This window comes from Labrus mixtus, chromosome 1, assembly GCF_963584025.1.
Source record: "Labrus mixtus chromosome 1, fLabMix1.1, whole genome shotgun sequence".
NCBI classification, from domain to species: domain Eukaryota; kingdom Metazoa; phylum Chordata; class Actinopteri; order Labriformes; family Labridae; genus Labrus; species Labrus mixtus.
The window spans coordinates 1018198-1033391 of record NC_083612.1 but is presented as its reverse complement, the minus strand read 5'-3'; the positions used below and the strand labels follow the sequence as shown (position 1 = coordinate 1033391).

The 15194-nt window shown below is 38.4% G+C and overlaps 2 protein-coding genes across 3 annotated transcripts in view; one reads left to right on the top strand and one right to left on the bottom strand.

The window, feature by feature from the left end:
• LOC132979153 (gastrula zinc finger protein XlCGF57.1-like) overlaps nucleotides 1-15194 on the top strand; it is a 79830-nt gene that overhangs the window by 36987 nt on the left and 27649 nt on the right. The window lies entirely within an intron of this gene.
• LOC132979434 (zinc finger protein 32-like) overlaps nucleotides 7922-15194 on the bottom strand; it is a 10885-nt gene continuing 3612 nt past the window's right edge. Inside the window, exon 2 of the mRNA XM_061045241.1 lies at nucleotides 7922-9826. Coding sequence (XP_060901224.1) covers nucleotides 8850-9826 — 977 coding nt within the window. The 3' untranslated portion in view covers nucleotides 7922-8849. The remainder of the gene's footprint in view (nucleotides 9827-15194) is intronic.

Below are 15194 nucleotides of genomic sequence, written 5' to 3'. Positions count from 1 at the left end.
CTGGAATGTGATTGAACAAGAGAAGAAGAGGTGCTCAATAGTTTCAGGTTCTTCTAAGCACGCTGACCTACTTACCAAAATTAAACCTTTTATGTAAGATTTCAGCAGCTGGGTAAACCTTGTTCAATATCTTTAAACTGCATTTATTTTATTTTAGGAACGACTGGCCATTTAAGATCCATACAATATTTATTAGTTTTCATGGTTTCATTTCCTAATCTTAATTTAGCAGGTGAGTTTGAATCAGAAAATAATATGCATTTCAAAGCCTCTCCAGTAAACTTATTGTTACATTTCCTTTCTTTGATTTTCAGTTCTGGAAGTTTAACTGAAACATTTGAATATTTTAGTTTTAGTTTAGTTTATTTGTACATTTTTTGAAAGAAGAATCAAACAGAAAATAAAATAAAAAATAATAAAACACATGTGCAGGTGAGATAGAAACCCATGAGGGCTTATCTCAAAACCTCACCGTAAGAGATTAAACAAAGTTAAAATAAAATACAGTAAAAAATAAGAACGTAACAATATTTACTATCACAACTAAAATTTACCCAATTGAAAATGACATACAAACATTGAAAACATAAAAATAGAGTAAAACAGGACATACAGTATGTAGACAATATAACAAAATCAGGACAATTCACTATTCACTACAAATCTTTCTGACATCAACGCATTTCTGAATCTCAATTTGTATCTAGAAAAAGACAAAGAATCATTAAGTAAATAAATATGCGCGTTCCATAATTTGACTCCACGGTATCTTATTGAGTCCTCGAGATGTACGACACATTGGTAGGTTATTGGTTTGTCTAGTTGAGTAATAGTTCACTTGAGAATTAAAAATTAAAAATGCTTTAAAGCTTTCTGGCAAGTTTGCACTCACGTATTTAACTTTAAAAATAAAGCTACTTATTTGAAGAATATTGATATCAAAGATTGTCAATATGTTACACTTCAGAAAAAGAGGGGAGGTTGCATCACAGGACTTGGAAAAAGATGCCATTCTGACAAAACGTTTCTGGAGTAATAGAATTTTATGAAGATATGTTTGGAAAGTGGTGGCCCATACAATATTACAATAAGTAAGATACAGATATATTAGGCTGTAATATAATGTTGAGATACAAGAAGAGTGTAAAAAACCACAAATTCAAAACAATAATCCCCAGAGATTTTGTAACCTTACTACAGACAAAGCTGATGTGATCTTTCCATGTAAGTTTCTCATCAATTAAGATCCCTAAAAATCTTGTTGATGTTACTTTAGTCATTTCTTCATCATTTATATACAATTTCACCATTTCAGAGTTATATTTCATTTTTCCAGCAAATATCATGAAGTTAGATTTTTTCACATTTAATGCCAACTTATTTGTTTTAAACCATTTTGAATATGCAAGAAGGCCATTATTTACTTCATTCATGAGTTCTGACAAATTTTTATTGGAGACAAGTAAATTAGTATCATCTGCAAATAATAATGGGCATATTGTGTTTGATACTGTTGCAAGATCGTTAATGTATATGAGAAACAGTAACAGTCCTAAAATGGACCCTTGTGGGACCCCACACTGCATCATAGTTCTCTCAGACTCTACACCATTTATGTTGACATACTGCTGTCTGTTATATACATAATTACTGAGCCACTTCAGGACATTTCCATTAAATCCATATCTATATAGTTTAGCTAGTAAAATTTCATGATTTACAGCATCGGATGCTTTAGAGAGATCCAGAAAAATACCACATGAAAACTCTTTCTTTTCTAATGCAGAATGAATCTTGTCCACTAGTTGTAAGAGGGCCATATAGGCAGAGTGATTTTTTCGGAATCCATACTGGTGTTCATACAGTATACAATGCATGTTCAAATGTTTGAGGATGCATTTATATACTAGTTTTTCTAAGATTTTGGAAAAACATAGAAGAACTGAGATGGGACGGTAGTTTGTAAAATGTCCTGGATCACCTGATTTAAAAAGTGGAATAACCTTTGCCAGTTTAAGATCAGAAGGAACAGTACCAGTTTCCATGGACATCGTAAAAACATGCAAGAGCGGTTTCAATATTGATCTTTTTACCTCTTTAACAAGGGTTGCACTAATGCCGTCATGACCCGGGGCAGATTGTTTGCCAGTTAAGAGGTTCAAACGAGCAAAATGATGGAAAGCTACCTCTGATATAGTCGGTTGGACTTTTATTTGTGTTTCCAAACTGCTTAGAGATGGAAGTTCCCACATTCACAAAAAACTCATTGACTTTGCAAGCAACATCGAAACGACTTGTGATGGATGTTTTCCCATCGGAAAAACTAAGCGGAAAATTTGTTGATGGTTTTTTCTTTTGGAGTAGCTGATTTATAATTTTCCATGTAGCTTTGATGTTCCTTGCAGAATTCTTGAACTGCTGACTGCAAAAGCTTGGCTTGGCTACGATGATTATATTTATTCTTATACAATTTATGATTTGCTTGATTTAGGGGTGTAGGAGATTAAATTTTCCAGCGGCCCTGATTATCATTTATTGAATGTCTTGTTAACTGCATATACATTCACCTCTGTTGAAAAAGGAGTGGTTAATTGACCAGTTGGTGGTCGTATGTTGGCTCAGGTTTATAGCCTATCAATCTATGCTATCAATAGAAGTTTTGGGCTATTTTTATGGAGGTAAAATGTCGCCATCTCTTGGTGAATTTAATTCGTAACAGTCATATAAGATTAGATAAAATAATAATAATAAATTAAGATAATCTTTTATTTGACCCACAATGAAGAAATTTAAAGCATTGCAGCAGCAAACAGCAGTGTAGGAATATAGAACCTAAGTACAAAATATTTAAATCTAGAAATATCATCAAATCAAATCATAATGAATATTATTATTAGTTGTAGTCATATTTGCATTAATTGCTAATAATCTGCTTGTATGATGGATTTCTTATAACAGGGTCAATGCTGAAGTTTGTTACTAAGGGTGACACGGAGCCAGCGCCCAGTACGTCACAAGAGCCATCAAGCACCATGTCTACTGAAGCAGCCTCACCTAGCACATCACCCGTCACTCATCAAAACATACCTCCGCTCATCAATGGCGCAAGAACGCTTGAGTGGCCTGGCTATCATAAGCATCAACTCAGAAGTGGCACAGCAGCTGTCATGTGACAACCTCATTGATGACTTTGCATCCAGAAAATGCAGACGTGTGCATCTGTAAAAGGCTTGTTCCATTGTTGATAGAGGCTGTTCATTTGATTTGTTCCTACTAATAAAGGTTGTAAACCTAAATGGCATTTCGTGATACAGTCATTTTGTAATGGGGGGGCCTCAAAATAAAATTCTGCTTAGGGCCCCAATTTGGCCATGGGTAATAGCTATTACTATTTAAAATCAAATAAAATCAGGAAAGGCTCAACGGTAAAAGTGTGTCTTAAGAAGGGACTTAAAAGAGTTGACTGATGTGCCCTAAGGGGAGCATGTATAGAAAGAATTTTTTTTTTAAAAAGGGCCCCAAGACCGACCCCTGCGGCACACCATATTTCACACTAGAGAAGGCTGAGGCAAAGTTATTAACAGACACACAGCACCTTCTATTTGACAGATACGACTTAAACCAGTCTAAGGCTGTACCAGAAACCACGACCCATTGCCTTAGTCTGTTTAACAGGATGTTTTGATCAATTGTGTCGAAGGCTGAGGTCAAGGAGAACCAGGACGGAGCACAAACCTTGATCAGCTGCAATTAAAAGGTCATTTGTTACCTTAAGCAATGCAGTCTCAGTGCTTTGAAACTTCTTTTTCAAACATGTTATTATTTTCCAGCACAGTGAGAAGTTGTTTTGACACAATCTTTTCTAAAAACTTGGAAATAAAAGGCAATTTGGAAATTGGCCTGTAGTTCTGAGGCAGGGAGGCGTGTAAGCCAGGTTTTTTCAGCAGTGGATTTACAAAGGCAGTTTTAAAATAGTCAGGGACACAACCCTTGGATAACTGTGTTGTCAGCAAATTGACTCGTTCTGAATTCATAATCATAGATGCTAATTCCTTTGAGGTGTGGTTTACAATGAGGTAAGCTAACATTTGTGTACATAACAAAGAATTTTGGTGAAATTGGGCATCCTTGTCTAATTCCTCGAATAAGTTTAAATTGTGGTGTCGTTCCTGAATCTAACACCCCCCCTGGTGGGGTACTCAGACTTTGCAAGGTCCCCTAACAGGGGTCAAATAAATGACCAGTCAAAAATGAAACACAGAAACAGATTTAAAGAGAAAAGGTGCCAAGGTTTATTAAATTAACTAACATAAAATTCATGAGTCACCGTGAGATAATCGGCACAATTTCAATGTCTTACGGGCGGAAGTATGGCTTGGCCAGGTATTTTGATGCTTTACTGAGGAGGAATTCAGTGTCACACTTCTACAGTGAAAAGACTCATTGTCACACAATATCACTGCAACTATAATCACACTATGTATGAGCATGCAATATCACTGCAACTTCAACTATAATCACACTATGTAAAAAAAAAAAAAAAAAAAAAAAAACACAGGTGGATGCGGCCGGTACGGGTAACGTAAATGACGCCACTTCCTTACTGAATGAATCAGACGAAGTAGGAACAAATATCTGCCTACTGTGCGCGCCTACTGAATAGTAGGTACTAAACAGTATACAGCACGGATAGTAGGTACTAACTACTGCCTACTGACAGATTGAGTAGGTACTTGGCAATTCGGATACAGCTGGTCCACCTCTTCTTCTTCTTTGGATTTTATTGGCAGCTGGCATCTAAAAATGTGCATTACTGCCATCTGCTGGATTTAATTATTACTCACATTCCTAAATCCTCCTCAATAAACCTGTTCTCGAGAGATTTAAACAAACATCTTGAGCCTCTCCCTCTCTCCAAAATACTTTTTAAATCTCTTCTCACGAGTCCCTCTCTCTCCATTTCTGACATCATGTTCTGTCTATGTGCTACATACTTTCTACATTTAATAACTACATGTTCAACTGTTTCTGTACCTCACAAAGACCGGATGAATGTTTTCCAGTGATATGTAGAGTACTATTTAAATGACTGTGACTGATTCTTAACCTGGTCTTTACGTCCTCCTCTCTTCTGTTGCTCCCTCTGTATTTGACTTTATCTATTTCCCTCTGAATTGAGTATAAATGTCTTCCCTTTGTCTGATTGTTCTAATATTGTTGCCATTCCTGTTTAATTTTACTCCATGTGACTCGTTTCCCCTCTGACTTAGATAACTTGATGTTAATATCAATCCTCTCTTTCTTTACAGCTTCCTTTGCCAACCTGTCCACCTTTTCATTTCCTGCTATAACTGAATGTGCTGGAACCCACATGAACATCACATCTGTCCCCTGTTTAACCACCTGGGAATGTGTAAACATGATTTCATATAATAAATCTTGACGACTGTGAGATGATCCTGATTGAACACTGTATAAAGCGCTGACTGAATCACTGCATATCAGCACTTTCCTTCCTTTCATTTGCGCAACACATTCTAATGCAACTAAAATGGCGTACAACTCTACTGTGTAAACGTTCAGGAAATCTGACGTTCTCTTCACTACTTCAACATTGAATTTTGGGATAAACGCAGCTGATCCTGTTGCATTTGTCATCGGGTCTTTAGATCCATCTGTGAATACTTGTACATGATCTCCATATCTCTGTTCATAGAATTCACTAACTAAATCAACATTTATTTTTCTTTCCTTTATCTTTAGTAACTCCGAGTCTACTTCAGCTGTCTCAAGCATCCACATTGAAACTGGTGGCCATAAAACAGTTGGACTGATATCCTTGTCATTAATCTCTCGCCACTCTATCCCCTATCCATCCAAAACTGGACTTAGTTGTTCTCTCTTTTTCCCAGCAGTCCTTTAACACTGATTTTGTTGGGTGACTATCTCCATGTCCTCTCAAATTCAGCCAATAATTTGCTAATAACTGTTTCTGTTACGGATCGAGAAAACTAAGAGGAAGACCCAGATGCAGAATTAACAAAAATAAATTATTTTAACAAAAAAAAGCAAAAACAAAAACTTACTTTGTTCAAACCACAAAATGGAAAACAAAAAGCCACGAGGGATCACACAGGAACAACTAACATCCGACACATACACTGACAAACGACAATGAACTGACACAGAAGGGAAGAAACACAGAGACTAAATAGACATGGGGTAATCAGACACAGGTGAGACTAACGACACAGGTGAAGACAATCAGGGCAATCAATGCAGGGAGAAACACAAGACCAGAAACACTCAGGACAATACAAAATAAATCATGAAACACTAAAGACACACAGAACTCAAGAGTCTAACAAAACACACTAGAACACAGAGATACATGAGGATAATAAATGACAAAATAGAACAGAAAACACTGAAGACAAAACTAGGAAACACACAAGGGAAAAATCCAGCAACACTAGGGAACATTAACACACAAGGGAAACAAGCAACACTGGGATAAAACAGGGAAACTCAAATACAAAACCAAATCATGACAGTTTCCTCCTTAAACATAGTGGCATCTCTCCTACTTCTCCCTGAAGTGCACATATTGGAGATGATTTCACTGCCCCAATACATATCCTAAGAGCCTGTGCCTGAATCATTTCTAACTGTGTTGTCTTTGCTGCAGATCCATATACCACACTCCCATACTCAATCCTAGTTCTAATTAACACCACATATATATATTTTAAGGCAGCAACATCAGCTCCCCAATCCATTCCTACGAGACATCTCATTACATTTATTACTTTTTGCATTTATCAACAATATTCCTTATGTGTTCCTTCCATGTCAACCGGACATCAAAATATACCCCTAAAAAACTAAATGAGTCAACGATGAAAGTTTGCACCCTTGGCAAGCGGAGCGAGGTACTTGCGTAATTTGGGAAGGTGTTAATTTAATGATTTATGAATGAATTGGGCGGTTCACTACTATAAGGTATTGTGCAATATTGCAATATGTGAAAGTGTTTAATGTGATGCCTTGTGAGTTTGAATCAGGCCTGTTGTGATGTGGATGTTATTGTTTGTGTTTGTTTAAAGTAAAATGTTGCACTGTGAAATGTTTGTTTAGGAATGAATTGTAAATATTTATATATCTGTCATGAATTGAACACAGTTTTCTGAATGTTAATTTTTGCTTTATTTTGCCTTTTTTCTAGTTTCACGGTGCTCGAAAATAAATAAATAAATCGCATCAGTCGAACTCCACCCTTCCTCATATGTTGTCTTGGTCGAGGGCTGCTATAGTTACACATGAGCTGTTTGAAGAACTTGTGCTACCCAACACAGAGGCCTCCAAGGAAACAGAGTGACAGAAAGAAGAGAAGATATCAGGAGAGAAGAAGAGTCCTTACACTGTAACTGTTTCATATTGTAGCATGTCCTGGACATGCAAAAAAGGGGTGAATAACTTTACTATAGCTAACAGAAGCTCACCACCCATTAGTTAACTAGACTACTCTTTCCTAGAACTAAGTGAGAGCTCACTCCCTACCAGCCGCTAGTCTACTCTTTCCTAGTACCTGGAGCTATGTAAAATTACTCTGCTAACACCCTTTGGAGGTGAGAGGACTTGTTATAATCACAGCCCTAGGATTATCTGCCTAACATTCATTTCTAGAATAATTAGATTCAAGAATAACCCCTGGTATAGGACTCTAGATTACCCCCCGGAGAGGGAATAACTGTAATCTCTCCCTGCTAGGATGTTAGGTGTGTATGAGGTGTGTAGTAAAAGTCAGTAGAAGTGTGCCGTGGTGTGACTGCTCAAGCTTACCTTCCGAGGTTCATGGGGTCCTTAAGGGAGACTCTGGTCTTTGTGGTGTGAATAATTTCAGTCAGAAAATGATTTCAAAAAGTTTCTGAAAATGTATTAAAAAACATCAAATGATATTCCAAATGCAAATACAAAACAGTAAAAGTAAAAATATAAAAATGTAAAAAGAAAAGCAAAACACAAAGACCAAAGTCTAAACCCGAGAGTGTAGACACAGTGTAGACACTTGAGGTTTTAAAAGATCATGGTCTTAGAGACTAAGTCCCAAAATGGGGATTCAAAAGTCAGAGTGACATGGAGTCCTTTAGAAAAGTAAAAAAGAACCCCGATCAGCTTTTCCACAGCGTTTTCATAGCCAGACGGTCTCTTTTTTCCAATATTCTGTAAAACCTCAACAATGCAGATTCGCAGAAACGTGATACATCCACAGGTCATACTAAGTTCATATGTGGTTTTGATGTCATAGCAGACAAGATAACACAGGTGATACTAAGTTCATATGTGGTTTTGGCTCGAAGACCGTGAACCAGGCAGGTACGAAGAAACGCTATACACCTACAAGCTCGTATGTGGTTTTGCTCAAAGTCTGGCACACTTATCCTGACCTCACAGGTGCGTAGGATTGACAGGAAATATAAAAGCCAAAAACCAAAAGTCGTAGCGACTATATGACATACGAATGAATATGATGAAAAGATTAAGTGATAACAAAAGAAAAAGTAAATATATGATGAAAACAAATTCAACAATTACATAACTCTTTCTGATCTTTCAACAATATAAACACTTTAAATTCAAACGTCATAGCTGATCCCAATTTACTGGTTCATATGTCAGCAACAAAACATCAATGTCAAAAAAGTACAGACAGATTCCTGTGAATAGAATTGTCTTATATCCCTTCATAACAACAGTTATACATCTGTTAGTCAATACATACTTATGAATACACATTAGTGATGTTGTTAACTTGGAATCTTTTGGATCAGTTTTACCATTGCACAGGATTAGCATTTCTCTCCTGTGTGAATCATCATGTGTCTGGTCAGACTTCCTCTTCGGGTAAAGCTTTTACTGCAAATAGAGCAGCTGAAGGGTTTCTCTCCTTTATGAACTAACATGTGTGTGGTTAGATTTCCTCTTTGGGTAAAGGTTTTACTGCAAACAGAACAGCTGAAGGGTTTCTCTCCTGTATGAACTAATATGTGTGTGGTCAGACTTCCTCTTTGGGTAAAGCTTTTACTGCAAACAGAGCAGCTGAAAGCTTTCTCTCCTGTATGAACTAACATGTGTTTGGTCAGGTGTTGTCTTACGGTAAAGCTTTTAATGCAAACAGAGCAGCTGAAGGGTTTCTCTCCTGTATGAACTAACATGTGTGTGGTCAGACTTCCTCTTTGGGTAAAACTTTTACTGCAAACAGAGCAGCTGTAGGGTTTCTCTCCTGTGTGAACTAACATGTGTGTGGTCAGATTCCCTTTTCGGTTAAATCTTTTACCACACACTGAGCACCTGTGTGGTCTCTTACCAGTCTTTAGTTTCTTATTTTTCAAGTTTAATTCTGACAGATCTTCTCTTGTCTCTTGCCAATCATCACTGTCATCAGTCTCAGGTTCATAAGAGTCTTCAGTCTCGACCTCAGTCTCTGGTTGGGAACGTCTCTCTGGATCTGAGTCTCTCTCTGGTTCTGCTCCTCCACAGTCCTCTCCATCAACTCCTGTTTCCATCTGTTCAGTTTGTCTCTGATGAAGCTGTGAGGACTGAGGTTTCTCTTCATCTTCACTCTTCACAGAAACAGGAGTGAAGGGGAACTTGGTGGTATCAGCCTCCTCCAGTCCTTGAAGCTGTTCTTCCTCCTGACTGATCCACAGTTCCTCATGTTCTTCTTTAATGTGTTGGGGCTTAGTGTCCTCCTGGTCCAGAATGTGGCTCCACTCCTGCTGCTCAGGTGGAAGCTCTTCTTTACTCACCAACAGCTGCTGGACATCTGCAGGACACAGTAAACAAACATTAACGGTACTTAAACTGCTTTTTAAATATTAATAAGGGCTGTTAAATGATTTCATTTTTAAAGGCTGGAAATCAATAGTTGATTGGAATTGATCACATTTTAATCATGTTTGGAATTCACTAATTTTGCATTTAAAAAACGTTTTTAATGCTTTTATTTTGTAATGTCTTAAGCTTAGGTTACTTTACTTCCTTTTTGGATACAAACCTACCTTTATTTTGAAAGAAAATAAGGAACTTGTCTAAGGCTGTGAAGATTGAGGTTTCTCATCATCATCATCATCATTAAGTCCTGGAGAGCGGGCAGCCAAGGATCGAATCCGACCTGTGGCTCCTTTCCAAAACGGTGAATATGATCAGACAGTATGTTGAACAGAAAGGCTGGCATTAAGTAAATGAGCCATGTGCTGCTGATCACTTCCTGATTATGTCAGATACTACCTCTTCACACACCTGCTGAGCTAGCTCAATCTTTAGGAAAGAATAAGATATGTGTCCAACAGAGAGTTCTTTTGGAATTAAATTGCGGAAGCAAGCGGAAATTGCAACACTAGTTGCAATTTTTTTAATATAAAAAAATCTAGACGTTTTGTTATTAAACTATGTTCTTACACACACTTTGATGTAGGGATGTAACGATTCACTCAACTCATGATACGATTCACGAGACTGGGTTTACGATATGATTCTTTCACGATTTATTTTACAAATTGAGACTGAAGAAACATTTTGCGATGACTGAAAAAGATTCCTTTCACTCATTCATGGGGGGGGGGGGGGGGGGGTCAAAACAGTCAAAACAATTATTATAACTTGTAACAGTCTGGCCAGCTTAGTTTTTGTTCCTGCCACTCCCTTTTCTGAGCGCACCTGAATGCATCTCTCATTGTCTGAGTTCTTTTCAGTGTACTGAATCAGTAGAATCAGTTCAGTAAAAGTGATTAGTTCAAAAGATTTGTTCACCGAATCGTTCACCGAATCGTTCAGTACTTCTCAGCAGCTTTGCCTGTGAATCAGAATTTAATAAGCTGAAACACAGACGAACGTTTAGTTCTGCTCGCGATGATACTGAGAACGGCCGGTGGTGAATAATAAGCCAATGAGCTGAGATTTTAGTTGGATAAAGCTACAGTTTGCAAACTGAAAACTGCTAAAACAATCACATTTATTTTCCCCCGACCGTTCCGTTCAGTACGTTCAGTGAACGAATCACTCACTGACTGACTGAGAGGGAGAGAGAGACTCAGAGCTCCCGTTCAGTGAACGAATCACTCACTGAGCATTAGTCAGTCAATGATTCGTACACTGAACGACGTACTAGTACAATGAACAAGAGCCCTGGGTCTCAATTCTCTCGAAGTCGAGGAAGCACGGCACTAAATATTTTAATAACAATTAGGCTGGGTGTCGTGAAAAAGTATGTGCTTGTTGTTATGAAGCTTTCAGTTTGCAAACATTATCATGAATGACAATTAATTTAACTTAATATAGGCTACATGCAGAAAATATGCATGGCAATGAATACATCCTATACCAGAACAGTTATATTTTAAATTATATAAGCAGATTTTAAAAATAATAATTTATTTTTTAAAAATAATGGGCTTTTAGGCTACTTTATGGGCAAGGGCTGCTTTATCTGAACAAACTATGATTTTATATTAGGCAGCTTTGTTTAATGTCTTAACTGTAGATGTAAATGCATTGCCATGCAAATTGTATACAAATATTGACAAAAAAATATGTCTCAGTTGACCTAACTTGACCCTCCAAACACATACACACTTAAAAAATGCATTTTTACTGTAAACTTAAGGTCACTCAACTGAATTTCCCCCTACCATCCCCCTCTAAGGTCCCTTCCCCTCCTCCCCTGTTACTTGGTATGTTCCCCTGATCACCCTGACCATGTACCCTCATGAACAAACACCCTTCCCCCCATTATCAAAGGAGTAAGACAGTGAATAAACAAGATGAGTGAGTCAAGAAGGAAAAGCGCTATCTGGACACCATTTGAATTTATTCCACCAACAGCCGCATCATGCATGGCTGTTGGTGCAAAGCAAAGCTCTCCACCAAAGGTGGGTCAACAGCAAATCTCCACAGACATTTAAAGTCAAAACATCCAACTGTGCAGCTTGAACGGGTAAGACAAGAGCCTCACCCTGCTCCTACTGTAGAAGACAGCAGCACCAGCACTACTCCAGCCAGTACTAGCACTGCTCCTGCAGCTACTGTAACCACAGGGGCAACAGATAGGCCCAGGGCAAGGCGTGCACAAGCCACCCTCACTCACTTTGTGTCTAGGCCTATCGACCCCATGAGGCAAAGGGCAATGGATGAGGTGCTGGCAAAGATGATCGCACTTGATTTGCAGCCTTTCTCCATTGTTGAAGATAAGGCATTTCGACAATACACAAAGGAACTGAACCCCAACTATGTTCTGCCAAGCCGTAAAACACTGTCAAATTCAATTATCCCAGAGTTGCACAGGAGGACACATGAAAAAGTTCAAGAAAGAGTGGATAAAGCTGAAGCAGTGTGTCTCACCACAGACTGCTGGACATCCAGAACAACAACTTCCTTCATGTCTGTGACATGTCATTTCATTGCTGACTATAAAAATGTGTCCGTCCTGCTAGATTGTTTCGAAATGAGCGACAGGCACACGGCTGACAATCTGGCAGATCAACTTTTGAGGGTTGCAAGGGAGTGGAACATTGTGGATAAAGTTGTTGCCTGTGTCTCTGACAATGCTGCCAATGTTGTGATCCAGAACACAGGTTGGCCCCACCTATTCTGCTTTGCCCACACCCTGAACCTCATTGTACATAGTGGCATTGCTGCTATTAAACCTACAGTAGATAAGGCCAGGGAAATTGTGGAATACATGCACAAGAGAACAGTTGCCTCTGAAAAACTGAAGGCCACACAAAACCAGTTGGGGTTGCCAGAGCTGCGCCTGAAACAGGATTGCCGCACACGGACCGATCCGAGTATGCGCGAAACAGACGTGCTTTAATCTGTGTTCCCACACGGACCGCAAAGCGGAAGCACACCTCAGTGTGAAGGAAGGCTGCGGCCGCTGGTATGGGACACACCTTTTAGTTAGTAAATTGTAAAAAAGTTCAAACATAAACTGTGCAAACTGTGCAGATTACTAGTTCCTCGAGTCCTGTCGGTTTGGACAGTTGCATATAACCGGGATGGAGTTCTTTTTACGGACTTACTCTTAAGTTTCGTTTTCATTTTCAGCGATGATCCCGCTCCAACAGCGCTGCTGCGTGAAAGGGGAGACGCGTCTGTGTGGGAGCATAACCTGCAGAATGAACACCCTCCCTCCCCAACAGACAGCCTTTTGCTAGTAATTCTGAACGGGCCAAAGCCATAACAAATGCCATTGAAGTTCTTATATCGACAGAGGGAAATATTAATAGTTCTGAGATGAAACTATACTGTCCCAGGTGTGATTAGGTTTATTACGTGCTCAAAGGGCATTCAAAAAACTGTTGGCTTAATAAACTAAAAGTTGTCAGTGTAATTTAAAAGAAACATTTTTGCATATAGGCTATATTAATTACTTCATTTCATTCTAAAATATTTTATTTCATTCATATCTTTTATTTATTGGAGACTCTTTTGGTTGAAGGATGCAGCATAAGTTTCCTTTTTTAAAAAATTTTTTTTTTACAATGGTTAACTTAAAATGTTATTAAAAAGTAACCTGTGCAGGTGTACAAGTCTGAACTGTCGATGCTGCACTTAGCCCAATGTGTAAAAGGGAAATTCTAAATGTTCCTAATAAAGAAAAAAAAGTGTTGCATTAGGTCCCTTTACTGTATCGAAAATTTACCGAACCGAAGCTTCAAAACTTGGAACCGTACCGAACTGAAATTCTTGTGTACCGTTACACCCCTAATTACTACTAATAGTTATACTGATATTAATAATAATAACAACATGCATATTATTATCACTAAGAGGCCTAATCCTTCTTTCTCTTTCACTCAGGTATGTGACAGCTTCAAAAGTCATCATTTTGGCAAGAGGTCTTCAAAAGATTACATCAAGCCACCAACGAGCTGCAGGAAACCTCAGTGAACCGGTGAGGAAATGGGTGGACAACATCTGTTCCCAAATGTCTCACCGGTTCCATAAAATAGAGTCCCATGTTTTGCTCTCTGAGGCAGCAGCACTTCACCCGAGGTTCAGGAAGAAGGCCTTCGGCAGGATGAGGCCGCTGACAATGTGTTTCTTCGCCTCTGCAATTCTGCAGCAAGGATGACATTCCCCAACCAGCAGGCTGAGGGAGAAGAAGAGGGAGCAGAAGCACAACAGGGGAGCTCCACACAGGAGAGTGCAGTCTGGAAAGAGTTTGATGAGCAGGTCTTTGGGCTTGTGACAAGCAGTCGCAATCCAACTGCAGATTCTGTGCTAGAGGTCCGTGCATTTATAGAGGAGCCTCTAGTGCCCAGGTCCTCAAACCCCCTCACTCGGTTTTAGTCTATATTTCCTTTTTTGTATTTTCTTTTTGATTGCACTGTAATTTATGTTTCTCACTTTTATTGTTTTCATTTTATCTAATTAAAAATAATTAATAACCTAACATTTATTTGCGTACACCTTTTATTTGCGTAGTGAAACCTACAATATGAAAACCGGGTGGTGAAAGTGATTCATGTGTACTGATTCTGAACGGGAGCTCCGAGTCTCTCTCTCCCTCTCAGTCAGTCAGTCAGTGAGTGATTCGTTCACTGAACGGGAGCTCTGAGTCTCTCTCTCCCTCTCAGTCAGTCAGTCAGTCAGTGAGTGATTCGTTCACCTCTTCAATTTATTAAATATAGTTATTAATTCTTAATAATATTAGTAATTAAATAACTAATTTGAGACTGATTTGAGTGATATTTTGGTTATATTTCCCTGAGTACAGGGTGGTGCCCCAAAACGAGATCAAACATAGTTTAATGATATTTTTATTTACATTATTAATAATTCAATATAATTAATAAGAATATAACCAAAGTTGACTTGATACAACCCCAACAAATGGTGCCCCGTGTGAGGCCTTCAATAAACCAGCTTTATTGCACTGTAAATGCACAGTAATCCGAATTTTTAATCCTAAAAGAGATCTTTCTTGAGAAATTTCTCTTTTCTTTTGAAGATTCAGTTTTTGCTTGATTGTTTATTCAAAGCAGACATCAAGCTGTGACTTAGTCGTATGTTGTTGGTCAATAGGTAAGGTAATACCCATTGTCCTCTGTTGCTCAGACAACAATTGAGCTTGTTGTGTAGCTAACACATAGGCCAGCTTACCAACAGGAGTGAAATCTCCTCATAAAAAT